We start from the raw sequence: 27,582 nt of genomic DNA on the forward strand, positions 1-27,582 counted from the left end.
GAGCTTTGGGAGTCCCTGGGGCTGATGCATGGAGGGCGGACTGGTAAAAGAGAGGGCGGAGGGATGAAAGCATGAAGGGGCTGGTGCCACGGTGCAGGGCATGGGCTGGAGGGTGACGATAGAGATGGGAAAGACAGATGGCAGAGTCATCTGGGGGGCAAAGAGTGATGCAGGAGATGGGGCTGGGAGGTGAAGATGATACCAAGTTTTCCAGCCTAGACCACTGAAGGGTGTCGGTGCCCTTCCCTGAGACGGGAAGCCCAGGTAAAAAGTAGGTTTGGGGAGAAGATGCTGTATTTGATTTCAGAAATGTTGGGTTGTAGATATCATGGAGGACTTGAAGGTAGATCAGAAGACAGATTCTTACCCAGACAAAAGCCCATTCCTTATCCACAGCCTGGATGCTGCCAACCTCTCATCAAAGGCCACATGGAGGTAGGAATGGTGCAGAACATCCCTCTCCTGGGCGAGGGTGACAGGCAGCCCACCCAGGCATGACCAGGCCATTCTGGAAGGGGGCATTGACTTAGTCTGTTTTCATGGAAAACAAGATTTCACCTGTTTTATTCTCGTGGCCTAATTCCCTCTACTTGGAGATACCTAAAGGTTTCTGTTGTTGTTAATTATAACCTTTTAAGGCAGTGGAAGAATTAGTTGGAAATGACTGAACCCATACATAGAAAGAAAACTACACACCATGGACTAGCAACACTAATTTATGAATAACCTACAGATTTGAGGACCCTCTGGGTGCTGGTGTTAACGACCAGGTGAGATCCTTTCCCAGATGAGGCTTAGGAAGGGGATCCCTTCTTGGTTCTGGGCTAGATGCTCATTACCAGTATGCTATTTACAATCTTAGTATGTGTTAGTATGTCTTCTTTGGAAAACCAAAGCAGAGCATGACTCCTGGATCTGCAGAAGCTGTGCAATTTTGGACAAATCACTAACTTCTCTGAGCTTCCATTTCCTCCTCTGAAAAAATGAGGATAATAGTAGAATCCCCCCATCGAGTTGTTATGAGAATTAAATGAGCTAAGGAGTAGAGAAGGCTTAGAACACAGACTCAGTAGGTATTAGTGATTCTTGTTACTGTTATTATGACTTCTGCACTGCTTTTGGTTCCCCTGCTAATTCACACTGGATGGTTATGCAGAAAATTCTGTCTTTGTGTTTGTTCAAAGTACAAAGTTCTCCCTGTGATGAGAACTCACGATTTACTCTCTTAAGAACTTTCATAGATGTCATACAGCAGCGTTAATTATATTTATCATGTTGTACATTACATCCCTACTACTTATTTATCTTATAACTGGAAGTTTGTACCTTTTGACCACCTTCAACCAGTTCTACCTCCTGCACCCACCCCACCCCCACCCCTGGTAACCACGTATCTGATCTCTTTTTCTTTCTTTCTTTCTTTTTAAATTGAAGTATAGCTTGTCTACAATATTGCATTAGTTTCAGGTGTACAGCACAGTGATCCAGTTATTTTTGTTTGTTCGTTTGTTTTGTTTTGTTTTGCGGTACACGGGCCTCTCACTGTTGTGGCCTCTCGCACTGCGGAGCACAGGCTCCGGACGCGCAGGCTCAGAGGCCATGGCTCACGGGCCCAGCCGCTCCGCGGCATGTGGGATCTTCCCGGACCGGGGCACGAACCCGTGTCCCCTGCATCGGCAGGCGGACTCTCAACCACTGCGCCACCAGGGAAGCCCGATCCAGTTATTTTTTCAGATTATTTTCCATTATAGGTTATTACAAGATACTGAATATTGTTCCCTGTGCTAGACAGTAAATCCTTGTTGCTTATCTATTTTATGTATAGTGGTTTGTATCTGTTAATCCCATACTCGTAATTTATCCCTCCCCCACTCCTTCTCCCCTTTGGGAACCATAAGTTTGTTTTCCATCTGTGAGTCTATTTCTGTTTTGTTTTTCTCTGTCTTACATCACTTAGTATAATATTCTCTAGGTCCATCTATGTTGCTGCTAATGGCAATATTCCATTCTTTTTATGGCTAATATTCCGTTGTGTAAATATACCACATCTTCTTAAACTAATCGTCTGTTGGGCACTTGGGTTGCTTCCATGTCTTGGCTATTGTAAATAGTGCTGCTATGAACATTGAGATGTATGTATCTTTTTTTTTTTGAATTTTATTTATTTAGTTTACACAGCAGGTTCTTATTAATCTATTTTATACATATTAGTGTATTTATGTCAATCACAGTCTCCCAATTCATCCCACCACCCCTGAGAGATGTATCTTTTTTTTTAATCATATAAGGTATCTTTATTTTTTTTATCATTATCCTCATTTTATTATTTTATTTTTTTAACATCTTTATTGGAGTATAATTGCTTTACAACGTTGTGTTAGTTTCTGCTGTATAACAAAGTGAATCAGCTATACGTACACCTATATCCCCATATCCCCTCAGTCTTGCATCTCCCTCCCACCCTTCCTATCCCACCCCTCTAGGTGGTCACAAAGCCCCAAGCTCATCTCCATGTGCTATGCGGCTGCTTCCCACTAGCTATCTATTTTACATTTGGTAGTGTATATATGTCAGTGCCACTCTCTCACTTTGCCCCAGCTTACCCTTCCCCCTCCCCATGTCCTCAAGTCCGTGCTCTACGTCTGTGTCTGTATTCCTGTCCTGCCCCTAGGTTCTTCAGAACCTTTTTTTTTTTTTTTAGATTCCATATATATGTGTTAGCATACAGTATTTGTTTTTCTCTTTCTGACTTACTTCACTCTGTATGACAGACTCTAGGTCCATCCACCTCACTACAAATAACTCAATTTCATTTCTTTTTATGGCTGAGTAATATTCCATTGTATATATGTGCCACATCTTCTGTATCCATTCATCTGTTGATGGACACTTAGTTTGCTTCCATGTCCTGGCTATTGTAAATAGTGCTGCAGTGAGCATTGTGGTACATGACTCTTTTTGAATTATGGTTTTCTCAGGGTATATGCCCAGTAGTGGGATTGCTGGACCACATGGTAGTTTATTTTTTAAAGAAGTTCCATACTGTTTTCCATAGTGGCTGCACCAATCTACATTCCCACCAACAGTGTAGGAGGATTCCCTTTTCTCCAGCATTTATTATTTATAGACTTTTTGATGATAGACATTCTGACTAGTGTGAGGTGATACCTCATTGTGGTTTTGATGTGCACTTCTCTAATAATTAGCAAAGTTGAGCATCTTTCATGTGTCTGTTGGTCATCTGTATGTCTTCTTTTGAGAAATGTCTATTTAGGTCTTCTGCCCATCTTTTGATTGGCCTGTTTGTTTTTTTTATATTGAGTTTTATGAGCTGTTAGTATATTTTAGATATTAACCCCTTGTTGGTAGCATCATTTGCAAATATTTTCTCCCATTCCATAGGTTGCCTTTTCATTTTGATGATGGTTTCCTTCACCATGCAAAGGCTTTTAAGTTTGATTAGGTCCCATTTGTTCATTTTTCTTTTATTTCTTTTGCCTTGGGAGACTGATCTAAGAAAATATTGCTACTATTTATGTCAGAGAATTTTTTTGCCTATGTTCTCTTTTAGGATTTTTATGGTGTCATGTCTTATATTTAGGTCTTTAAACAATTTTGTGTTTATTTTTGTCTTTGGTGTGAGGGAGTGTTCTTATTTTATTGATTTACAGGTAGCTTTCCAGCTTTCCCAACACCACTTGTTGAAGACATTGCCTTTTCTTCATTGCATATCCTTTTCTCCTTTGCTGTAGATTAATTGACCATAGCTGTGTGGGTTTATTTATGGGTTATTTATTCTGTTCCATTGATCTATAGTTTTGTTTTTGTGCCAATACCATGCTGTTTTGATTACTGTAGCTTTGTAGTATTGTCTGAAGTCTGGGAGGGTTATGCCTCCAGCTTTGTTCTTTTTACCCAGGATTGCTTTGGCAATTCTGGGTCATTTGTCATTCCATCTAAATTCTAGTATTATTTGTTCTAGTTCTGTGAAAAATGTGATGAGTATTTTGATAGGGATCAGATTAAGTCTGTAGATTGCTTTGGGTAGTTTGACCATTTAAACAGTATTAATTCTTCTAATCCAAGAGCATGGATATCTTTCTATTCCTTTGAATCATCTTCAGTTTCCTTTATCAATGTTTCATAGTTTTCAGTGTATAATCTAGAAACCCCTTTGGTTAAGTTTATTCCTAGGTATTTTTTTGGACCCAATTTTAAATGGCTTTTTTTTCTTTTCTTTTTTTTTTACTTTCTCTTTCTGATATTTCATTATTAGTGTAAAAAAATGCAACAGATTTCTATATGTTAATCTTGTATCCTGCTGCCTTGCTGAATTCATTTGTTAGTTCTATTAGTTTTTGTGTGGAGTCTTTAGGGTTCTCTACATAGAGTATCAGTGTCATCTGCAACTGATCTCTTTTTCTACGAGTTTGTTTATTTTTGAAGTATAACTGACCAACAATTAGGTTGGTTCCTGATGCACAACATAGTGATTCGATATTTCTATACATTATAAAATGATCACCATGATAGGTCTAGCTACCATTTTTCACCATAATAAAGATATTACAGAATTATTGACTATATTTCCCATGCTGTACATTTCATCCCCGTGACTTTTGTAACCGGAAGTTTGTACCTCTTAATTTCCTTCACCTATTTCACTCATCTCCCCACCCCTCTCTCTCCCCTCTGGCAACCACCTATTTGTTCTGTGTCTATGACTCTGTTTCTCTTTTGTTCTGTTTGTTCATTTGATTTGTTTTTTAGATTCCACATATAAGTGAAATCATCCAGTATTTCCTTTTCCCTGTCTGACTTATTTTGCTTAGCATAATACCCTCTAGGTCTATCCATGTTGTCACAAAGGGCAAGATTTCATTCTTTATTATGGCTGACTAATATTCCATTGTATATATATGTGTGTGTGTGTGTGTGTATACACACACACACACACACACCACAACTTCTTTATCCATTCACCTATCAGTGGACACTTAGATTGCTTCTATATCTTGGCTATTGTGAAAAATGCTACAGTGAACATTGGGGGTGCATATATCTTTTTGAATTATTGCTTTTGTTTTCTTTGGAAAAATACCCAGAAGTGGAATTGCTGGACAATATGATAATTCTGTTTTTAATGTTTTGAGGAACTTCCATACTGTTTTCCACAGTGGCTGCACCAATGTACATTCCTACCAACAGTACACAAGGGTTCCCTTTTCTCCACATTCTTGCCACACTTATTTGTTGTCTTTTTGATAACAGCCATTCTGACAAGTGTGAAGTGATATCTCACTGAGGTTCTGATTTGCATTTCCCTGATGATAAGTGATATTGAACTTCTCATGTGCCTGTTGGCCCATTTTTTAATCGGTTGTTTGTTTGTTTGGTGTTGAGTTGTATGAGTTCTTTGTATATTTTGGATATTAATCCTGCAAATATCTTCTCCCATTCAGTAGGCTGTGTTTTCATTTTGTTGATTGTTTCCTACACTGTGCAAAGGCTTTTTAGTTTGGTGTAGTCCCATTTGTTTATTTTTGCTTTTGTTTCCTTTACCTGAGGACACATATCCAGAAAGGTATTCCTGAGACCAATGTCAAAGAGTGTACTGCCTATGTTTTCTTCTAAGAGTTTTATGGTTTCAGGTCTTACATTCAAGTCTTTAATCCATTTTGAGTTTATTTTTGTACATGGTCTGAGAAAGTAGTCCAGTTTTATTCTTTTACAGGTGGCTGTCCAGTTTTCCCAGCACCATTTATTGAAGAGCCTGTCTTTTCCCATATTGTATATTCTTGCCTCATTTGTTGTAGATTAATTGACCATATAATTGTTGGTTTATTTCTGGGCTCTCTATTCTGTTCCAATGATCTATATGTCTGTTTTTTGTCAGTACCATACTGTTTTGATTACTGTAGCTTTGTAGTATAGTTTGAAACCAGGGAGTGTGATACCTCCAGCTTTGTTCTTCTTTCTCAAGATTGTTTGGGATATTCAGGTCTTTTGTGTTTCCATACAAATCTTTGAATTATTTGTTATAATTCTGTGGGAAAAAATGCCATTGGTATTTTGATAGGAATTACATTTAAAATGTAAATTACCTTGGTTAGTATGATTATTTTAACAATATTAACTCTTCCATTCCATGAGAACAGTATATCTTTCCATCTGTTTGTGTTATCTTCAGTTTCTTTCATCAGCATTTTATAGTTAACCTCCTTTATAGGCCTTTTGCCTCCTTAGTTAGATTTACCCCCAGGTATTTTATTCTTTTTTATGCAATTGTAAATGGGATTATTTTCTTAATTTCTCTTTCTGATACTTTGTTGTTAGTGTTTAGAAATGCAACAGATTTCTGTATATTAATTTTATATTCTGCAACTTAACTGAATTCATTTTTTTGTTCTAATTGTTTTTTTAGTAGCATCTTTATGATTTTTTATATATAGTGTCATGTCATCTGCAAACAGTGACAGTTTCACTTCTTCCTTTCCAATCTGAATTCCTTTTTTCTTTTTCTTGTCTGATTTCTGTGACTAAGACTTCCAATACTATGTTGAATAAAAGTGGTAAGAGTGGGCACCCTTGTCTTCTTCCTGATCTTAGAGCAAATGTTTTCAGCTTTTCACCATTGAGTATGATATTGTCTGTACATTTGTCAGATATGGCCTTTATTATGTTGAGGTATGTTCCCTCTACACCCACTTTGTTGAGAGTTTTTATCATAAGTGGATGTTGAATTGTGTCAAAAGTTTTTTCTGCATCTGTTGAGATGATCATATGATTTTTATTCTTCAATTTGTTAATATGGTATAGCACATTTACTGATTTGAGGTGATACTGAAGCATCCTTGCATTCCCAGGATAAATCCCACTTGATCATGGTATATGATCCTTTTAATGTATTGTTGAATTTGATTTGCTAATATTTTGTTGAGGATTTTTGCATCTATGTTCATCAGTGATATTGGCCAGTAATTTTCTCTTTTTTTGTGTGGTTTCTTTTTCTGGTTTTCACATCAGAGTGATGCTGGCCCTATAGAATGAGTTTGGAAACATTCCTTCCTCTTCAAGTTTTTGCAATAGTTTGAGAGAAATCAGTATTAACTCTTCTTTAAATGTTTGTTAGAATTAACCTGTGAAGCTGTCTGGTCCTGGACTTTTGTTTATAGGGAGTTTTAAAATTACGTATTCGATATCATTACCGGTAATTGGTCTATTCATATTTTGTATTTCTTCCTGATTCAGTATTGAGAGATTATACGTTTTCAGGAATTTATCTATTTCTTCTAGGTTGTCCATTTTATTGGCATATAATTGTTTGTAGTAATCTCATATGATTCTATTTCTGTTTTGACTTCTCCTCTTTCATTCTGATTTTAATTATTTGGGCACTTTCTCTTTTTTCCTTGATGAAAGTCTGGCTAAAGGTTTATCAATTGTATTTATCTTTTCAGAGAACCAGCTCTTATTTTCACTGATCTTTTCTATCGTTTTTGTAGTCTCTATTTCATTTATTTCTGCTATGATCTTTATTATTTATTCTATTAACTTTGGGTTTTGTTTGCTCATTTTCTATTTCCTTTATGTGTACATTTAGGTTGTTTATTAAACCAGTATTTTAAAAATGCAAGCTATTTCTTTTTGCCATGGCTGCTGACAGCCTATGCAGATTTTAAGATTGCGACTTTGTGTATGATGTGAAATAGTGGCCTAGTTTTATTCTTTTGCATGTGGCTGTCCAGTTTTTCCAACACCATTTATATTTTTTTCATATGATATCACTTATATGTGGAATCTAAAATATGATACAAATGAACTTATTTACAACACAGAAACAGACTCACAGACATAGAAAAAAAACATTGTTACCAAAGGGGAAAGGTGGTGGGGGGATAAATTAGGAGTTTGGGATTAACAGACACATACCACTATGTATAAAATAGATAAATAACCAGGACATACAGTATAGTAAAGGGAACTATACTCAAGATTTGTAATAACCTATAATGGAAAGAATCTGAAAAGAATATATATATATATATATATATATATATATATATATATGTATGTATATATGTGTGTGTATATATATATATACATATATACATATATATATATAATATATATATATAACTGAATCACTTTGTTATATACCTGAAACTTTGTAAATCAAATCTACTTCGATAAAATGAAAGAAAATATCCAACACCATTTATTGAAGAGACTATCCTTTCTCCATTGTATGTTCTTTGCTTCTTTGTCATAAATTAATTGTCCATATATGTGTGGGTTTATTTCTGGGATTTCAGTTCTGTTCCATTGATCTATGTGTCTGTTTTCCAGCCAATACCATGCTATTTTGAATACTATAACTTTGTAATATAATTTGAAATCAGAGAGTGTGATACCTTCAGCTTTGTTCTTTTTTCTCAGAATCGCTCTGGCTATTTGGCCTTTCATGTTTCGATATAAATTTTAGAATTTTTGTTCTATTTTTGTGAAAAATGTCATTGAGATTTTGATAGGGATTGCATTCAGTCTATATATTGCTTTAGGTAATATAGACATTTTAACAATGTTAATTCTTTCAGTTCATGAGCCTGAAATATCTTTCCATTTCTTGGTGTTTCTTCAATTTTATTCAACAATGGCTTATAGTTTTCAGTGTACAGGTTAATAAATTTAACTTCCTTGGTTAAGTTTATTCCTAGATATTTTATTTTTTTGTAGTTTCAATTGTAAATGGGATTGTTTTCTTAATTTTTATTTCTGCTAGTAAATCAAAATGGATCAAAGACTTGAATGTGAGATCTGAAACCATAAAACTCCTAGAAAAAACATAGACAGTACGCTCTTTGACAGTCCTAGCAATATTTCTGGATATGTTTCCTCAAGCAAGGGAAACAAAAGCAAAAATAAACACATGGGGCTATATCAAACTAAAAAGCTCTGCACAGCAAAGGAAATCAACAGAACAAAAAGACACCTACCTAATGGGAAAAGGTATTTGCAAATCATATATCCAAAAAGAGATTAATATCCAAAATATGTAAAGAACTCAACAATAAAAAAAACAAACAACTTGATTGGAAAATTGGCAGATTTGCCAATTTTTGCCAACATGAAAAGATGTTCAACATCACTAATCACCAGGGAAATGTGAATTGAAGCAATTAGATATCACCACATGCCTGTTAGAATGGCTGTTATCAAAAAGGCAAGAAAGAAGAGTTGGAGAGGCAGGCTGTGGAGAAAGGGAACACTTGTGCATTGTTGGTCAGAATGAAAACTGGTGGAGCCAGTATGGAAAACAGTATGGAGGGTCCTCAAGATATTAAGAGTAGAATTACCATATGATCCAGCAATTTCACCTCTGGGTATTTAACTGAAGAATTAAAAAAAAAACCCACTAATTTGGAAGATACATGCACTCCAATATTCACCATAGTATTTTTTACAATAGCCAAGATATGGAAACAACCTAAGTGCCCATCAACAGATGAATGGATAAAGAAGATGTGGTATATGCAGTTGACCCTTGAACAAAGCAGGGATTAGGGGCACAGTCGAAAATCCAAGTATAACTTATAGTCGACTCTCCATATAGGTGGGCCCTCTGTATCTGCCACTCCACATCTGCTGATTCAACAAACTGTGGATCATGTAGTACTATGATATCTACTATTGAAAAAAATCTGCATGTAAGTGGACTCATGCAGTCCAAACTCATGTTGTTCAAGGGTCAACTGTATATAGAATGGTACACCACTCAGCCATAAAAAAAAAGATGAAATCTTGCCATTTGTTAACAACATGAGTGGACCTTGAGAGTATTAACGTAAGTGAGGTAAGTCAGACAGAGAAAGACAAACACTGTATGGTTTCACTCAAGTGGAGAATAAAATAAAATGAACAAGCCAGACCAAACAAGAACAAACACATAGATACAGAGAATGGAGTAGCAGTTACCAGAGGGGAAGGAGGGTGGGCAACACAGGTGAAGAGGGTCAACTGTATGGTTATGGATGGAAACTAAACTTTTGGTGGTGAGCATGCTGTAGTGTATACAGAAGTCGAAATATAATATTGTACACGTGAAACTTATATAATATCATAAACCAATAAAATAAAAGAGAGTGCAATTTTGCTCCAGTCCTGGGAATGCACCTGCTGTCCTGCCTGTTATAAACTTGGGCTTTTCTGAGTGGCTGTGACTAGAGGGGATTATGAGTCTTTCTGGCTTTTGGTAAGAAGTGTTCAGCTTTCTGATCTCAAGCCTTCCTATAAGGGATCTCCCCCACCACTTTAAAGCCCCAAATTATATTCTTACTTTTTGTGGTGTCCCCTCCTATCACGTCAAGGCATAAAAGCTACCACCCATGTGTTACCTCCCTGAAGTTTTGTTGTTTAGCCATTTCATGCTTGCTTAAACTTGTACATTCCAAACATATTCCTTTATAATCAAGAAATACTTATTAAGTGCCTACTATGTGCCAGGCATTGTTCTAGGCACTGGAGAGAAAATAATGAACAAGCTCTTTATGCTCAAAGAGCTTATATTATAGTGGTAAGGGTGGGGGACGAGGCAGACTATACACTAGATAACAGATATTTGAGATCATTTCAACCTGAATTAAGAGCTTTGGGAAATAAGCAGGGTATTTCAGGGGTAGGGGTCTCCCCTATTGTTTATCTGCTGTGTGCCTGGTGCGTGACACATGGGAGGTGCTTCCTGAGTGTTTGGAGAACGAAGGAAGGGCTGAGTAGGTGAACAGCTCTATCAGTGGTATCTGTGGGGGGACAAGGTCACTTGAAATTCCTTTGTAGGAGCTTAGAGCTTGTGAAGATACAAGCAGTCTCATTTGCAAATAATCATATTTAAGTCAGAATCTCTTATTTCAACCCAGTGCCTTGGGGAGAGAGGCACAAAGCATTTGGCTGGTGAATTGGCTCCCCATGCTTCCCTCCCTGCTGTGCCCCGCCCCTGTGAGTTGAGTGCCCACACCTGCCCAGGTGCACACGCACACACATAGACACATGCTAATGAGAACCTAGCAGAGTAATCACACCTCTAAGCTGTGTTAAAAAAAACCTGTAGGGCTTCCCTGGTGGTGCAGTGGTTGAGAGTCCGCCTGCCGATGCAGAGGACACGGGTTCGTGCCCCGGTCCGGGAAGATCCCACATGCCGCGGAGCGGCTGGGCCCGTGAGCCATGGCCTCTGAGCCTGCGCGTCCGGAGCCTGTGCTCCGCAACGGGAGAGGCCACAACAGTGAGAGGCCCACGTACTGCAAAACAAAAACAAAAACAACCTGTAACTTGTGTCCCGGAATCAATCCACTAAAAACAAAACCCGTCACATGGACCCCCTGACTGTAAGTAGATCAAATGCTTTCAAAGTATACTCTGTTATACTTTCTTCATTGTTTCTTTGTGTGTCTCTGGTGCTCAGGGCTGGGGACCAGGTTATGTGGGGCAGACTGAGATGTGAAGGCTTTAGCCCTGAACCTCAAATAACTCACTCCTCAGAAGGGGAAAAGAAACTTTTGCCCAAATCACTGTGACGCAGCAATTCCCAAAGCGTGTTTTCAGGGAGATGCTCTGCCAAAAGAGGTTTCCATGGTTGTCAAGTAAGTTTGGGGAATGTTGCCTATGCTTCCTACCTCTCAGAGGCTGCACATGAGCACAGCAAATGCCCAGAGAACTTCTGCAGGAAAGGAACCTGCTCAATCTTGTTGGGGGGGGGCGGTTTGGGTTTTTTTGTTTGTTTGTTTATTTTTTTAATTTTTGGCTGTGTTGGGTCTTCGTTGCTGCACATGGGCTTCCTCTAGTTGCAGTGAGCGGGGGCTACTTTTCGTTGCGGTGTGCGGGCTTCTCATTGTGGTGGCTTCTCTTGTTGTGGAACATGGGCTCTAGGCGCGCGGGCTTCAGTAGTTGTGCTGTGTGGGCTCAGTAGTTGTGGCTCGCGGGCTCTAGAGCGCAGGCTTGGTAGTTGTGGCACATGGGCTTCATTGCTCTGCGGCATGTGAGATCTTCCCAGACCAGGGCTCGAACACGTGTCCCCTGCATTGGCAGGCGGATTCTTAACCACTGTGCTGCCAGGGAAGTCCTCAATCTTGTTTAACTTCTACTTTCCCAAACATATGGAAGACTTCAGCCTCCCTACACGCCGACGGTAGTTTCCCAGCGTTGCTGAAACAGCAATGACACAATTTTCCCTCCAGTCAAGACAGAGGTGCCCATTCTCGGTTCTACCCAAGGCAGCTTAGTAGATGGAGTCAGAACCCGGACAGGGAGAGAAGAGAAAGCGACAGGACACGTCTCTGGAGCAGGAGAAAGGAATCTACTCCTCCTGGCTGAGGAACCCCGGCTCCCTCAACTGGGGTGGTCCAGGCACCACGGGGCTGCAGCATGGGCGTCCCTGGTGAATAGGGAGCTATGGGAGGGACCAGAGGGGTGCCAAGGTCAGCTGGGCTGTACCGCCTAATTCCAGGAGGCCAGTGCAAAATCACAAGCTGAGACCCCAGGGGAGGTCAGTGTATGTGAGCAGAAAGTGGACTTCGAGAGATTTGGGCAGCATTTGTGTTGGTTTTTTCTTTAATGGAGGGGAGGCCTGCAGGATGGGTGGGCTGAGAGCAGACAACCATACTGATATTTTCAGCACCTTGAAGTCCTGTCTTTAAGAACTCCCACCTGGGAGAGGTGTGCCCAGGAGGCCCACCTGGGAGAGCTCATCCCAGAGTCAGGAGCCATGGGGGAGGGGGTGGGGGGGCGGGGCCTGCAGGTCAACTTTGTGTTGCGGTCTAATCAAAACAGCACGTGTTTTGCTCCAACAAACCCCCTTCTGTCATTCCAGCAGCTTTGTCAGAGAAGAAACAAAACAGAGAAATGGAGGTTGATTCTATAATTAGTGCACTTTCTTCACTGTTCATTCAGGATCTCCAGAGATCAATTAGCTTGCTTTTAAGCTAAAAGGCATCTGAATAAGTATTTAACCTGCCTAGCAATTGATATTTAAAACAGATGAGGATGGGATTAATAATGCAGAACAGGCTGGCTCCTTCCTCCGCTAATTTCCCAGGTTCTACTCCCCCTGCCCCTGCCCCTTGCCTCTGCCCACACCGCATCCCAGTGGCCTTAGACTGGCCTCCTGGCCTCCTCAGGGCAGGGCTGTGGGCAGGCAGCTGGTGCTGAGGGAGGGCTATCTTCCAGATGCTGACACCACTGTGGAGCGGGGCCCCGGGTTTGGAGAGGAGCTTCGGTTAGGGCTGCTTTGAGGATCCACCCCCAGCCAGAATCAGGTCCTTTCTCTACAGCCATCCAGCCATGTCACCAGGCACATGGCACCCTATCTACTCCTGCAAGGGGCAGGGGCCTGGAAGGTTGCCTACTGAGGGCACCCCAGCCTCAGCTTCCTCCTCTAGTAAGAGCCGATCATGGCCAGAGATGGGGAGACGCAGGAGCTTGAAAACTGCAGGACCTGGGTATCCGCCCTGCTGGGCATCTTCCTGGCAGGCGGTCTGGAGGATATTTGTGTGCTTTTTACTTTGTCATTTAAGTATCAAAGTCCTGAATAGGAATTAGCTTTTAAAAGCAAGTAGTGTGTGTGTGTGTGTGTGTGTGTGTGTGTGTATACAGGCACACACTCATGTACTTATGGACGTATTTATTTAATAAACATGTCTTAGCACCCTCTCTGTGCTAGATAGTGTTAGACACTGGAGCGGGAAAGAGATGCCAGGACCACTAAGGTGTGTCTCCACCCTCCAGATGCCCACAGCCTAACAGGGAGGGAGTGGGGGACATGACACGTAACACAGGTGAGGGTGGGTACAGAGGATGAATTTGGAGCTTAGGGAAGGCGTCTTAGTTGGAAGCTCCCCAAAGCAGATCCTGCAACAAGTTAGGGTGCGAGTAGCTTATCTGGGAGATGATTCCAGGAAGTATGGCGATGGAGCAGGAAAGTGAGATGGGGAAGGAGGAAAGCCAGTGCAGGTGTGTCCGCAGGTGGCTTGTGCTGTGGGTAACTGGGGCTCAGCCCCACTGCAGCCCTGTGAAAAACTGGGTAGATCGTGCCTCGGAATTGCACCTCTGGGGCGAGGAAGCCGGGGTTCTTCCGCCTGCTCCCTGCCTCCTCAGCTGAGGGTCTGCTGAGCTCAGCTCCCTGGCTCTTGTGTTCGGCCCTCGCTCACCACAGCTGCACCATCACCAGCGAATTCCAAGGGGGACACAGAGGAAATGTCTGTAGGCGGCCCCTGGCTGGGGAGGGGGGAGGAGGACACAAGGACAGCGTTTGCTACACAAGGCTCAGAAGAGAAATATGGAAGCCAGCTTTGGAAGGAGGAAACAGAAGGAAAGGCGAGCCAGGCAGAGGGGGAGCACACTCGAAAGCACAGAGGCATGAAGGGGAGGGTGACAAGTACAGTGTGAGTGGAGGGTGTCCTGCGTGGAGGAGGTCAGGCTGGCCCGGGAAGGGCCTCGAATGCCAGGCTTATGGCTGGCCTTTCTGCTGTGGGCAGGTGTGCATGGGGGTGGGCTGTGTGACAGCTCTGCCCATCAAGGAGGTGGGACAGCCCCACCAGGGACTCGGGATTCAGGATCTTCTTTCCTTTGGCCCCTCCGGCAAGGGCGCTCACGGCCCCTGGGCCCCTGTGCAGCAGCCCCCTTCCCAGCAGCCCTGGCTCCTGCGCTTCCACCTGATGACAGCCCATCGGTCATCAGGGTCTCTGGGCAGCACGGGAGCCTCCAGCCATCCTCCCGACATGGTGGATTCTGAAATTTTTTTTTTTTGCGGTACGCGGGCCTCTCACTGTTGTGGCCTCTCCCGTTGCAGAGCACAGGCTCCGGACTCGCGGGCTCAGCGACCATGGCTCACGGGCCCAGCCGCTCCGCGGCATGTGGGATCTTCCCAAACCGGGGCACGAACCCATGTCCCCTGCTTCGGCAGGCGGACTCTCAACCACTGCGCTGCCAGGGAAGCCCGGATTCTGCAATATTTGACTTGCGCATCCCTGAGTTGTACAGACAAAGCTCCGCGTATCATCAGATCAATTAAAACAACTGCCACCAGGCTCCGGGACTCCATCAGGAGCCCTCCCCTGGGGCCCTCCGGGATTGCAATCCTCTCCTCAGATCTGTTCTTTCTCTGGATACCCCCATTTATTTTAAAGCCCCCCAGCTTCCCTGTCGCTACAAAATTGTAACTTCTTGCCCTTATGAGGGCTTACAATGTGCCTTCGATGATTTATGCCATTTAAGCCTCAAAATAGAGCTATGTTGTAAGTGCTACTAATATCCCTGTTTTCAGATGACCAAACACAGGCCCAGGGCAGGGAAGGGATTTGCCCAAGTTTGCACAGCTGGGAAATGGCGGGGTCAGTTCAAATTCAGGCAGCCTGACTGTGGAGTCCACAGGCTTGACTGCAGTCCCATTCTGGTCCAGACTTCAGGGTCTTCTTTGATGCTCCCTCTCGCAGGCCCCCACCTCCCTCCTTCATCTCATCACAGATCAGTCCTAGAGAAGCAAACCCAGCAGCTCCCCTCCTGCCTGGCCCCTGCTTCACTCCCTCCCCACTGGCCCTGCCCTAGCCCAAGTCCTCATCCTCAAGAATCTACCCATGGCCATTCTCTGCCTCGCCGGTGCCATGTTCCTTCCACAGCTCAGTTCTGAGCAGGACAGATGCTGCCTTATCCATGGAGACATCCATGACTCCCTCTTCTCCAGCTTTCCAGACATTCTGATCACATGGAGAGTTTTTACCCATAGCGATTTTATGTGTGCCCCTTCTCTCATTTCCTCTTCCAAGCTGTGAGCTCCTGAAGGCCTGGGAGTATGCCTAATCTCTCTCTGACTCATGGTTCCTTGTTCATGGTTGTAGCCTATAAACTGCTTGGGGAATGAATGAATGAATGAACGAACGAATCAACAAACCCAGAGGAGGGGAGACACACAGACTCCTTGTCTCCTCTCCCTTGCCCACGACCTCAGAACGCCTATCCTTGGCACTTTTCCACTGGGCACTGCTTACCTTCTGTAAACCACCTATTATGCCCAGTGGGGGAAGTCAGCCAGTGTGTCCCCTCATCTCCTTCTGCTGAGACCAGGGCACAGAGAGGCCCAGAAGCAAGTCCCCAGGCACTGCCGGGGCCCTGAAGAGCCGGCTAAGGTGCAGTAGAAAGCAGAGCCTGGTTCTTCCAACCCACAGGCTACAGAGAGCCGCAGGGGCCCTGGCAGGGAGAAGAGAGAACCCTGATCAGAGCAGACAGGAAGGTGGCCCGGGAAGAGGCTGTTAGCAACAATGTCACTGATTAGCGTCTCAATCTCTACGATACCTTGGAAACTTCAGAAAAAGAACAAAGCAGACTGGAAAAGAAAGAACAGACTTAGGCCCCAGAGGACTGACGGTGCCTGGGCCTGGTGCTGGGAACGTGAATGTCTCCTGGGACTCGGCTGCCAGACAGACAGGTGGCGGCACGTTGCAGGCTTGGCCGCAGTCTGCCAGGCTCACTGCAGTCGGGGCTGGGCTGGCTGGGCTGCCTTTGCAAGGGCCAAATTCAAGAGCACAAAGTTGTTCAAGAGAAAGGAACATCTCAAGACTCCAGACCAGCCCTAGACAGTCATGAGGTCATGGGCTTAATCAGGGGACTCAGTCTTCGGCTTGCATCTGCCCTGGGACCTGTGCGCTGGAGGGTCTTTAGGGCCACTTGCCCAGAGGGAGTGTGTGTTGGGACAGCAGGGGCTGTGGGCGGTGCCTCCTTGCTCTTCATGATGAGACGTGGCAGGACAGCACCGCATATTTGAGGTCACAGGCCACCATAGGTCACCTGGGAGGCAGGGCAATGCCACCGTTTGGGCACATTTCCAGAGACAGAAAAAGCAATCTTAAAAATAAGGGTGTTGGGGCTTCCCTGGTGGTGCAGTGGTTGAGAGTCCGCCTGCCGATGCAGGGGACACGAGTTCGTGCCCCGGTCCGGGAAGATCCCACGTGCCGCGGAGCGGCTAGGCCCTGAGCCATGGCCGCTGAGCCTGCGCGTCCGGAGCCTGTGCTCCGCAACGGGAGAGGCCACAACAGTGAGAGGCCCACGTAACGCAAAAAAAAAAAAAAAAAGGGTGTTTATGCTTAGAACAGTCAGAATGTTTCTCGAAACATATGACAACATGTCACTGTAGAAGGAGCAAGAAGGAAATCGGTTCTGGTTGACACAGCTAGTTCGAGCGCTCCTCCCCCACCCCCGGCCTTGCGTTTCGCTGTCTGTAAATGAAGTTAGTTCTGAGCAGTGGTTTTCATGCTGCGCCTGGTGGAGCCCTGGGGGTTACAGAGCCTTCTCGGGAACTGTGGCATCCAGTCTTTAAGAGTCCAGATGATGGAAATGGGCTTGGGCAGTGGTGTGCTGGTAATCACACTCTCCAGGGGGAAAAAAAAAAACCACTCTCATTTGTAGCACCGGCTTATTTCTGTGGTGTAAACATTCTCGTTGTGGCTGCTTTCAAGCTGCCAGTGGTTTAGTAACTCCTTTCACAACTCCTGAAAAGTTAACAGTTGGCATTAACAAGCTGGCTTTGGTTGCAGAAGAGAATTTACCACATAGTAGTTTTCACAACCTCTTTAACCTCCCTGGGCCTCCGTTTTATCTTGTGTAAAATGGGGCCATAATCATTTCTGTCTAGTGGGGTTGTAGAGGTTCTTGTAATAAATGAAGCAGGTGGAAAGCATTCAGCATCATCCCCAGCACATAATCAGTTGTGTTATTGTTATTATTATTGTTATTTGTTTTACCCATTGGGCTTACACTCAAGATTTTGTTGGAAGAAAATGATCCAACTGCACCTGTGCTCCACCCCTGCTAACATCTTCTGGGACCCATCACACAGCGCGCGCACACACACACATGCACACACACACACACAATCCTATTTCCTCAACAGCCCTGGTGTCTCTGCTCCATTTTATTAAAGCAGAAAGCAGTGACAATTATTTTCATAATGAACTAGCTCTTCAAATTAATGCCAATTACGCTATGCAATCATGATTAAGATTATGCATTAATCAACGGTGCCAACCTACTTATTAGCCTCTTTAAATAATGATCATGAGGAATGTATGGGAAGGAAGAGAATAGGGAGGAGCCAGTTGAATGGGGGAGCTGCTTTGAAGCGGTGTGGGGTACTCTTTCCAGAAGCCAAGACCCAAAGCAGCCTTTCTTCCATGGGGCGGAGCCTGAATTAGAACCCCAGCGCATCAGATACTGAGCTTCCAAAGCTCCCTGAACTATAGAGCCCCCTGCAAAAAAGAGAAAGGGGGCAAGAGGACCCAGAAGGGAGAGGGTAGAAGAACCCTCAAAGGTTTTTCAATGGATGAGGTTCGGTGCCGCCCTTCCCTTCCTCCAAAAGAACTGAAAGGTAAGTGTGGTTGATACTCTCCCTGAAGCAACGTCACCTCTATCTTAGGTCAGGTCCCCCAGATGCAGAGCCTGAGTCAAGGATTCAGATACCTGGGGTCGATAACAGGGAAGAGCGCTCTTTAGGAAAACCCTGTCGGGGTGTGAGCAAAGCAGGATAGGGAAGGGGACAGGGATGGACCAAGATGCCGCCTTGGGTAAGATCTGGTCTTCATCCGATGCAAGGTGGGGCTGTGGGAGGGGCCGTGGAGCATACCTGCACCACAGAGTTATACCCTCCCTGAGGCAAGGGGACCACCCTTTTGAGCCCCAGTATCATTCAGTCATTGGCTACACACTGCCCCCCTGGGAAGAAGTGAGAATAGTTCTCTAGAGAGAAGGGCAGCCTGTGAATGGGACCAAGACTGAAACCCGTGTCTGCTACATCCAGAACCCACTCTCTGAACCTCTGCACTGTATCTAAATATTTGCTGCCCGGGTGTCCCAATACATTCAAATTTGGGGGATCATCTTGCTCTTAATGTTCAAGTAAAATGACCCATCCTTGCCTGTGTTTGGGGAATAGAGATGGGGGAACAGCCTCTCCCCAGCAACATCTCTGAGATGCCCCAGGGCTTCTGGTTTCTCCGAATCACCTCTTGTTCCAACTCCCTTCTCTGCTGAATTTTCCATCCCCTCTCATCCCACCTCCTGCCCCTCCTGTTCTCTTTCTACCCTGATTCGCCCTGTGCTGGACTCTGCCCACCTTCCTTCACTGTCCCCAAAGGGCACAAGCTGGGGTCGGTTTTCTGTGACCAACTTTGCTAACTGATGGGGCTCCGGCACGGGGGGGGATGACAGTACACACAGATCAGGCTCGCTGGGCACTAAGTACCAGACGTCACTGTGTTAACACGGCCCTGCCTGCCGTGGCCTCGCCCGCCTTTGGTCCTGCGGCGGATTGTCCTCTTCTTTCTCTCCTTTTGGGCCCACTTCCTGTCTATTCCCTTTCTCTTGGGCCCTTCTCTCCAATCCTCCCCACACAAAACTTCAACATCTCATCCTTGTTTCTTTTGCACAGCAATTCAGTACTATCGTCGTCTTCTCTTCTCCATCCAGGCCCTAAGGTGCTTTTCCCTCTGAGATAAAGGCTGCCCTTCCCCTGGAAGAGGGCACAGACTACAGCCCACTGGCCAAATCCAGCTCACCACCTGTTTTTGTAAATAAAACTTTATTGAAACATAGCCACATCCATTGTTTACATATACTGCTTTCATGCTACAATGGAAGAGTCTATTAGACCTTCTGGCCCACAAAGCCAAAAATATTTACTATCTGCTCCTTTACAGAAAATGTTTGTCAACCCCTGCCCTAGAATGTAGAAGCTCAGAATTCATTTTGTTTTTCTTTTTCTTTTTTTTTTTTTTTTTTGCCGTACGCGGGCCTCTCACTGTTGTGGCCTCTCCCGTTGCGGAGCACAGGCTCCGGACATGCAGGCTCAGCGGCCATGGCTCATGGGCCCAGACGCTCCGCAGCATGTGGGATCTTCCCGGACCAGGGCACGAACCCGTGTCCCCTGCATCGGCAGGCGGACTCTCAACCACTGCGCCACCAGGGAAGCCCCATTTTGTTTTTCTAAATAGCACTGTTTCACTCCTACTTTAATAACTGTCCTTTACTAAGTCCTCACCATGTCCCACGCATTTAGCTACATTGTTTTCTTTCTTCCTCGCAACAGTCAACCCTTGGAAGTGTGTACCCCATTTTGCAGACGGAGAAACTGAGTCTCAGAGAAAGTAACTTCCTCCAGTGGGTAGAGCCAGGGTTTGGACTGAGGCCTGACTGTCTCTGGAACCTGAGTTGGGAACAGCTGATTAACGCACATGCTGGTTATGGTCATCTATGGTCATCTGTTTATTGTCAGCTGAGTCCTTCTTAAGAACAGAGGCCCAGGACTGACTTCTTTTATCCCGGCACCCAGTGACAAGTGGGCAGAGACCAGTGGGTATTCATGGGACTGAATTGTGTATTCTCTGGGCTTGGGTCTCAGTGGCTTGAGACCCCCTCTCTCTTCTCCTCCCCACCTGCCAAGCTCTGAGAGGCAAGCAAGGATGTGTGAAGCCCTAGGAAATTGCCCACTGTCCCATGACCATTGACCCTCGACCCTCATTTGGGATGGGGCTCTGTAATGACTAGATTTCTCCTCAGCCTTTCTTTGAAGAATATTTTTGATGTTTACATTTTAAAATATTAAAAATAATAGTTATTCATTGTAAATAATATGGAAAAATCAAGAAACTACAAAGAGCAAGATTAAAAGTACCCATAAACCTCTTCTTCCCAGAGAAACTCACTGGTACCATGGTATAAATCCTTCCAGTCTTTTTTCTATAAACATAGTTATGTGCTTTTTATTTGATAAATAGGTTTCATACTGTAATATTATTTTGTTGCCTTTGGGGGCGGGCAGGATGAGCATTTCCTGTATCATTAAGTATGTTTTAAGAGCGTTTTTAAAAAGCTTTTTTCCTCATTACCAAAGCTCCGTGCAGAACATTTGTGGGGGAAAGCACTAAGCAAAAGCAATCCATTATCTTTTTACTTTATAGAAAGAACCTCTGTTAACATTTTGGTGTACGCCCTTCTGGTATGTCCTTTTTGATTTTAATTGGAATTGCATTAAATTTGTAAATTAATTTGAGGAGAGCTGACATCTTTACAATATTGAGCCTTCCCTTCCAGGAGAAAGTTATGTCTCTCCATTTATTCAAGTCTTCTTTTATGTCCCCCAGTAAAGGTTTGTAGTTTTCTTGATATAGGAATAGCACATCTATTGTAAAGTATTTTATTTTTTTGTTGTTGCTTTTGTGAATAGGGTCTCTTTTTTCTCTTGTAATTCCTCACTGTTTATTGCTGATTTATAGGAAGGCTATACATTTTTCTATATGTTTTATATGCTGGTCCCCTGGTGAGCTTTCTGTTTACTTTCTACTAGGTTTTGATATGATTCTCTTGAGTTTTTAAGAGAATGGTAATAAGCATCTGCAAATAATGTGTCTTTTCTCTGACTGCATGACCACGATTTGTTATTTTTGCCTTATATACTATGATTTTAAAGACTATTTTATTATGGAGGACGTCTGTCATATATACTTAGGGAGAATGGTATAATGAATCCCTGTGTACCCACCACCTGGCCCCAGCAATCGGCGACCCATGGCCTTTCCTACCCTATCTGCATTCCCTTCACATCCACCCTTCCCATATTATTTTGAAGCAAATCCCGGACACCATATCCTGCCATCCAATACCCTGACTGTTAATGCCTGCAAGTTGTTCTGCCATATGGATGGGTTTTAATATATTGAGTAATCTGCTTTTGAACATCAAGTTGTTTCTATTTTTTTCAATATTATTTCAAGATACTATTTCAAGAATATCCTTATACATAAATGTTTGTGTTACTCTAACTTCTTCTAAATTTGTATCCATAGAAATGGAATTACTGGATCTTATGGTATTTTGATCACTTATTTTCCTTTAAACACATACACACAATCACATGATGACTTTTCTGATTAGAAATATAACACATGTTCCCTGCAGAACTTTTTGAAAATACAGAAAAAGCACAAAGAAGGAAATTCAAGTCACCTGTAATCCTCCCACTTAGAGAGACCCCCTCTTAACATTTGGGGATGCAGTCTTCTTGTCTTATTTTACAGATGTGCTCAGCGTGTTTCTGCATCCCCACACAGACTCACATGCATGCACACTATGTGTTACAAACTGTAAGCCTGCTGGAATACCTACGGGGGTGGGAGAGCAGCAGATTTATTTGTTTACTTTTTTAAATATTCACTGTTTTTTAAAAAAAATTTTAAACAATTGAACAACCCGGATACCCATCAACTGGTGGTGAACGGGTAAATAAAATGTGGTACGTGCATAGAAAGTAATACTATTTAACAATAAAAAGAAATGATGTCCTGATACGTGCTACAACATAGATGAGCCTCAGAAGCATTATGCTCAGTGAAAGAAGCCAGATGCAGAAGACCACACACTGCATGATTCCATTTAAATGAAATGCCTGGAAAAGACAAATCTCTAGAAAGAGAAAGTAAATTAGTGGTTGCCTGAGGCCGGAGGACAGGGGGTGAAAACAATGATTGACTGTAAGTGGGCACCAGGGATCTTATTGGGGTGATGGAAATGTTCAGTAGCTGGATTGTGTTGATGGTCACACAATTTAGTAAATTTACTAAAAATCATTGTACACTTAAAACAGTGAATTTTGTGAAATTTCTTCATGTAAATAATACCACAATTAAGTTGATTTTTTTTAAGAATAGAGGTTTATTTTGGGAAAATAAGCAGAAAGAACAAAATAAGAAATCTATTACATAGGACTGTACACTTGTGTTGTTTTGAAATGCCTCCTCTTCTCTTGTCAATGATATGAATCCCTCCTCATCTTCCTTCTATTCTTCCTCTTCTAACATGGGGTCACACTGCATCTCCTGCTTTACAACTTTTGTTTTTCACTTAAAAATATATCATGGGGCTTCCCTGGTGGCGCAGTGGTTGAGAGTCCACCTGCCGATGCAGGGGACACGGGTTCGTGCCCCGGTCCGGGAAGATCCCACATGCCGTGGAGCGGCTGGGCCCGTGAGCCATGGCCACTGAGCCTGCACGTCCGGAGCCTGTGCTCCACGACAGGAGAGGCCACAACAGTGAGAGGCCCGCATACCGCAAAAAAAAAAAAAAAAAATATATATATATATATATATATATATATATATACACATATATATATATATATATCATGATATATATATATCGTGGATACTTCCTGATCATTACACGTTTGCTATTATATGGGAATATGTAACAAATTGCCATTTATTTACTGTTTCTCTGGTGTTGAGCATCTCTAGATCTGCCTCCTCACACATGAGCTATATGCCCATCGTTGGAATCAATTCCTAGAAACCAAAGATATGAGTTCAAAATGTGAGCATTTTTAAGGCTTTTGATACATTTCTAATGGCCATCAAGGAAGGAGGGTGTACGGGTTCCCACTCCTACCAACAGTTAAGCAAATGTTTGTTTCCAAACACCCTCGGCAAAGCTGGGACAGGCAAAAATGGTATTTCACTGTTGGTTTAAATTGAGTTTATTTGACTATTAGAGTGGATGCACATTTCTTCATATGTGTTAATAGCTCCTTTGTATTTTTTTTTTCTTTTGTTAAGTGCCCATCGTTGCCCTTTGCACATTTTTGTATTGGAGCATTTGTCTTTTTTAAGTGTTTTAAATGCTTTTTATAAAATAAGAACATCAACCTTTATACTGCCATATACGTTACCTATATTATTTCCAAGTTTGTTGTTTGCTATTTAATTCTGTTTATGGAAATGCTGAAATCTACACATTTTATATTATTTCTGTGGAGTTATAAATCTTTCTCCTATGGTTTCTGACTTTACTGGAATGCCTAGGAAGGCCTCCTCCACATCAGTATTGTAAAATATTCACCTATATTGTCTTTTTAGGTAGTTTTGTAGAGTTATTTGCCCCCCTTCCTTCCCTTACTTTCTTGCTATTTAATCTTTTCTCCATCTGGAACTTTTTTTTTTTTAATAGCTTAAGATTGGAATCTAACTTAAATTTCTCCCAAATAATTGAATAATTGTCTCAGCACAATTAATGAATAATTCATCTTCTACCTTCTGATTGGAAATAGCCATCTTTATCATGTCTTAAATACTTATCTCTACTTGAATCTTTTTCTGGGGGATTTTATCTCGTTCCATTGGCCTAACTGTGTTCTCATATACCATTAGGACATGGTTTTAATTATCTTGGCTTTATGATATATTTTAAATCTGGCAGTGCAAGTCATCTCTCATCTCTTTTAGGCTGTCTCCTGTTTAATCTTCCAGATGTATTTTATAGTCATTTTGTCAAGTTAAAATATATATATATATATATATACACACACACACACACATATATATTCTTCTATGATTCTGATTGGAATTACATTAAGCTGAAAAAGTAATTTGGAGAAAAACTGACACCTTTACCCTTGACCCTACCTACCCAGGAACATGACATGCCTCCTCGTTTAAATCTATTTTTATGTCTCTCACTTAAGGTGTTTTTGTCATTTTTAATATTGGAGTTGGTTCATGATTAGTTATTTACTATTTTGTTGATATTGTAAAGGAAATCCTTTTGCCATTAAGTTTTTACTGGTTGCTGCTGGTTTAAAGAAACACTTAATTTGTGCTAACTGGTCATTGAACTTGAGTCTCCTACTAGTTCTTACTAGTTTTCAGGTTTAGGGATTATTTTAAGAGCTTTTAGGAAGGCATTTATATCATTGGCAAATAAGAATTTTTTTCTTTCCAAGGGATGTGCCTCTAAATTCTTTTTCCTTCTTATTTCATTGATTAATGGTGTGGTGTGACTCTACACACCTCCTCTTTTTTTTCCTTTAATGAGAATGCCTCTAGTGTTTCACTATTAGTGATATTAAAGGCCAATTTGAGCTGAAGATGCTTCAAGGAAGTATCTCTTCTAGAGCTAGATTATTAAGCATTCTTTTTTTTAACATCTTTATTGGAGTATAATTGCTTTACAATGTTGTGTTAGTTTCTGCTGTATAACAAAGTGGATCAGCTATACGTACACCTATATCCCCATATCCCCTCCCTCTTGCGTCTCCCTCCCACCCTCCCTATCCCACTCCTCTAGGTGGTCACAAAGCCCCAAGCTCATCTCCCTGTGCTATGTGGCTGCTTCCCACTAGCTATCTGTTTTACATTTGGTAGTGTATATATGTCCATGCCACTCTCTCACTTCATCCCAGCTTACCCTTCCCCCTCCCCGTGTCCTCAAGTCCATTCTCTACATCTGTGTCTTTATTTCTGTCCTGCCCCTAGGTTCTTCAGAACCTTTTTTTTTTTTTAGATTCCATATATATGTGTTAGCATATGGTATTTGTTTTTCTCTTTCTGACTTACTTCACTCTGTATGACAGACTCCAGGTCCATCCACCTCACTACAAATAACTCAATTTCATTTCTTTTTATGGCTGAGTGATATTCCATTGTATATATGTGCCACATCTTCTTTATCCATTCATCTGTCGAGGGACACTTAGTTTGCTTCCATGTCCTGGCTATTGTAAATAGTGCTGCAATGAACATTGTGGTACATGACTATTTTTGAATTATGGTTTTCTCAGGGTATATGCCCAGTAGTGGGATTGCTGGGTCACATGGTAGTTCTATTTTTAGTTTTTTAAGGAACCTCCATACTGTTCTCCATAGTGGCTGTACCAACTCACATTCCCACCAAATTTTATCAAATGCTTTCCTGTATTTTGTGAGTTGATCATATCTTTTTCCCTTTGAACTGTTGATGTGACGGAATGATATTCATAGATGTATTTATATTGAACCACGCTTATACTCCTGGAATACAACTCTGTGGTCATGGCATGTTATCCTTGTAATAATATTCTGGTAGATTCTACTTGCCAGCACTGTACTGAGAATTTTCATAGCAATATTCATAAGTTGGTCATTTTATCTGCGCTCTGTTTGTCAGTCTCTGTTATTAGGAATTTGCTAGCTGAGTGAAATGAACTCGGAGGATTTTCATATTTCTTATGCTCCAACACAATGTCTACGTATGGGAATAATCTGGCATGTTATTGAACATTTGGGGGAAGAATCTTGCCCATAAAACCTTCTGCACCGGGCTTCCCTGGTGGTGCAGTGGTTGAGAGTCCGCCTGCCGATGCAGGGGACACGGGTTCGTGCCCCGGTCCGGGAGGATCCCACATGCCGTGGAACAGCTAGGCCCGTGAGCCATGGCTGCTGAGCCTGCGCATCCGGAGTCTGTGCTCCACAATGGGAGAGGCCACAACAGTGAGAAGCCCGCGTACCGCAAAAAAAAAAAACAAAAAAAACAAAAATCAAAAAAACAACCCTCTGAACCAAGCGTCTTTCTTGGCAGCCCTCCTCCTTCCCCAGCACACACAATTTTACCCATCTCTCGCAGGAGGAATCTTTGAGTATGCAGACGGCCCCAACGCCCAGATCATGAACGCCGAGGAGCATGCCTTTCGATTTTCTGCCAACATCATCAACAGAAACAGGACACTGCTGCCCAACACAACCTTGACCTACGACATCCAGAGGATTCACTTCCACGACAGCTTCGAGGCCACCAAGAAGGGTGAGTGGGCCGCCCCCACTGCTCTCTTTCTGGCCTTGGGAGGGATAAGGCTGTGTTTGCTGTCCAAGGTCCTTAAAATGTGCCAAAGCTCTGGTTGGGTTTGGGGCCTAGAGCCTTTTCTGCCTGGTTTCAGGACCAGCCTCTGGCGCAGTTCGCTTAGGTCATGTCATCTCTTAGGAGTGGCAGTTTGTCCATCAGGAGTTTCCAGGCCACAGGCAAAGGCTGTGAGGAAATGAGGGGGGCCTTGGGAAGGGGTGGGGTATGAGGGGTGGGGTCCTGAGGTGGGTAAGGAGGCCAGCCCAGCTCTCCAAAGCCTCTGAACCAAAGCCAGCACTTTCAAACTTAGTTTTTCTTTCATTGGAATCCTGCCCAGTATATCAATGTTTAAAATATATATAAAACAGATTATGTAGAAGTTCAAATATGCAACACTTACTTGCATAAAAAGACTTACTAAAAACAAAAACAGCTGCTGCTATGGGTACAACAAGTTGACCCCAGCTGTGGATGACACTTGAAGTCTGCCATTGGCCTCAGCATTCAGTACATTTCCATATATATTTTTTTTTTGGCTGCATAATAACAAGAAAACCATAATTCACAAAAATAATTGTAGTAAATCCAATCATAGTTTTCCCCATACCTGAATTTTAAGAAATCAAAAATGAAATATTGGGCTCTGTTCTTTCGCATTAGTGACACATTTACAATAAACTCCAATGACTGCACAGAAAGGACGGAAGAACTTTATTCTAAGATCCTCACTAAAAAAACAAAGTAACTTGTCAATACCTGAATGAGCTAGCAGGTTCCAATGTGGCATATATAGCACATTTGAGTATACCAGTATGCTCTTTTTTTTGCTGTCTTTAAAAATATCATTCATATATATGTGTAATTGGAGTTTAACTTAAAGTCTTAGATAACTCTGGAAATAACTTCCAT

The 27,582-nt window shown here is 42.6% G+C and overlaps 1 protein-coding gene across 2 annotated transcripts in view; it reads left to right on the forward strand.

The window, feature by feature from the left end:
* GRIK3 (glutamate ionotropic receptor kainate type subunit 3) overlaps positions 1-27,582 on the forward strand; it is a gene marked incomplete at both ends in the record, with an annotated part of 234,194 nt that overhangs the window by 119,939 nt on the left and 86,673 nt on the right. The window contains one exon of one of the 2 annotated variants that reach the window (XM_081225397.1): positions 26,461-26,637. In XM_081225397.1, the coding sequence (XP_081081523.1) occupies positions 26,461-26,637 (177 nt within the window). Of the gene's footprint in view, positions 1-26,082; positions 26,638-27,582 lie in introns of those variants that run through there. The other variant, XM_081225396.1, reaches the window with a different exon arrangement.

This window comes from Mesoplodon bidens, assembly GCF_964165515.1.
Source record: "Mesoplodon bidens genome assembly, chromosome: 2".
Taxonomy (NCBI): domain Eukaryota; kingdom Metazoa; phylum Chordata; class Mammalia; order Artiodactyla; family Ziphiidae; genus Mesoplodon; species Mesoplodon bidens.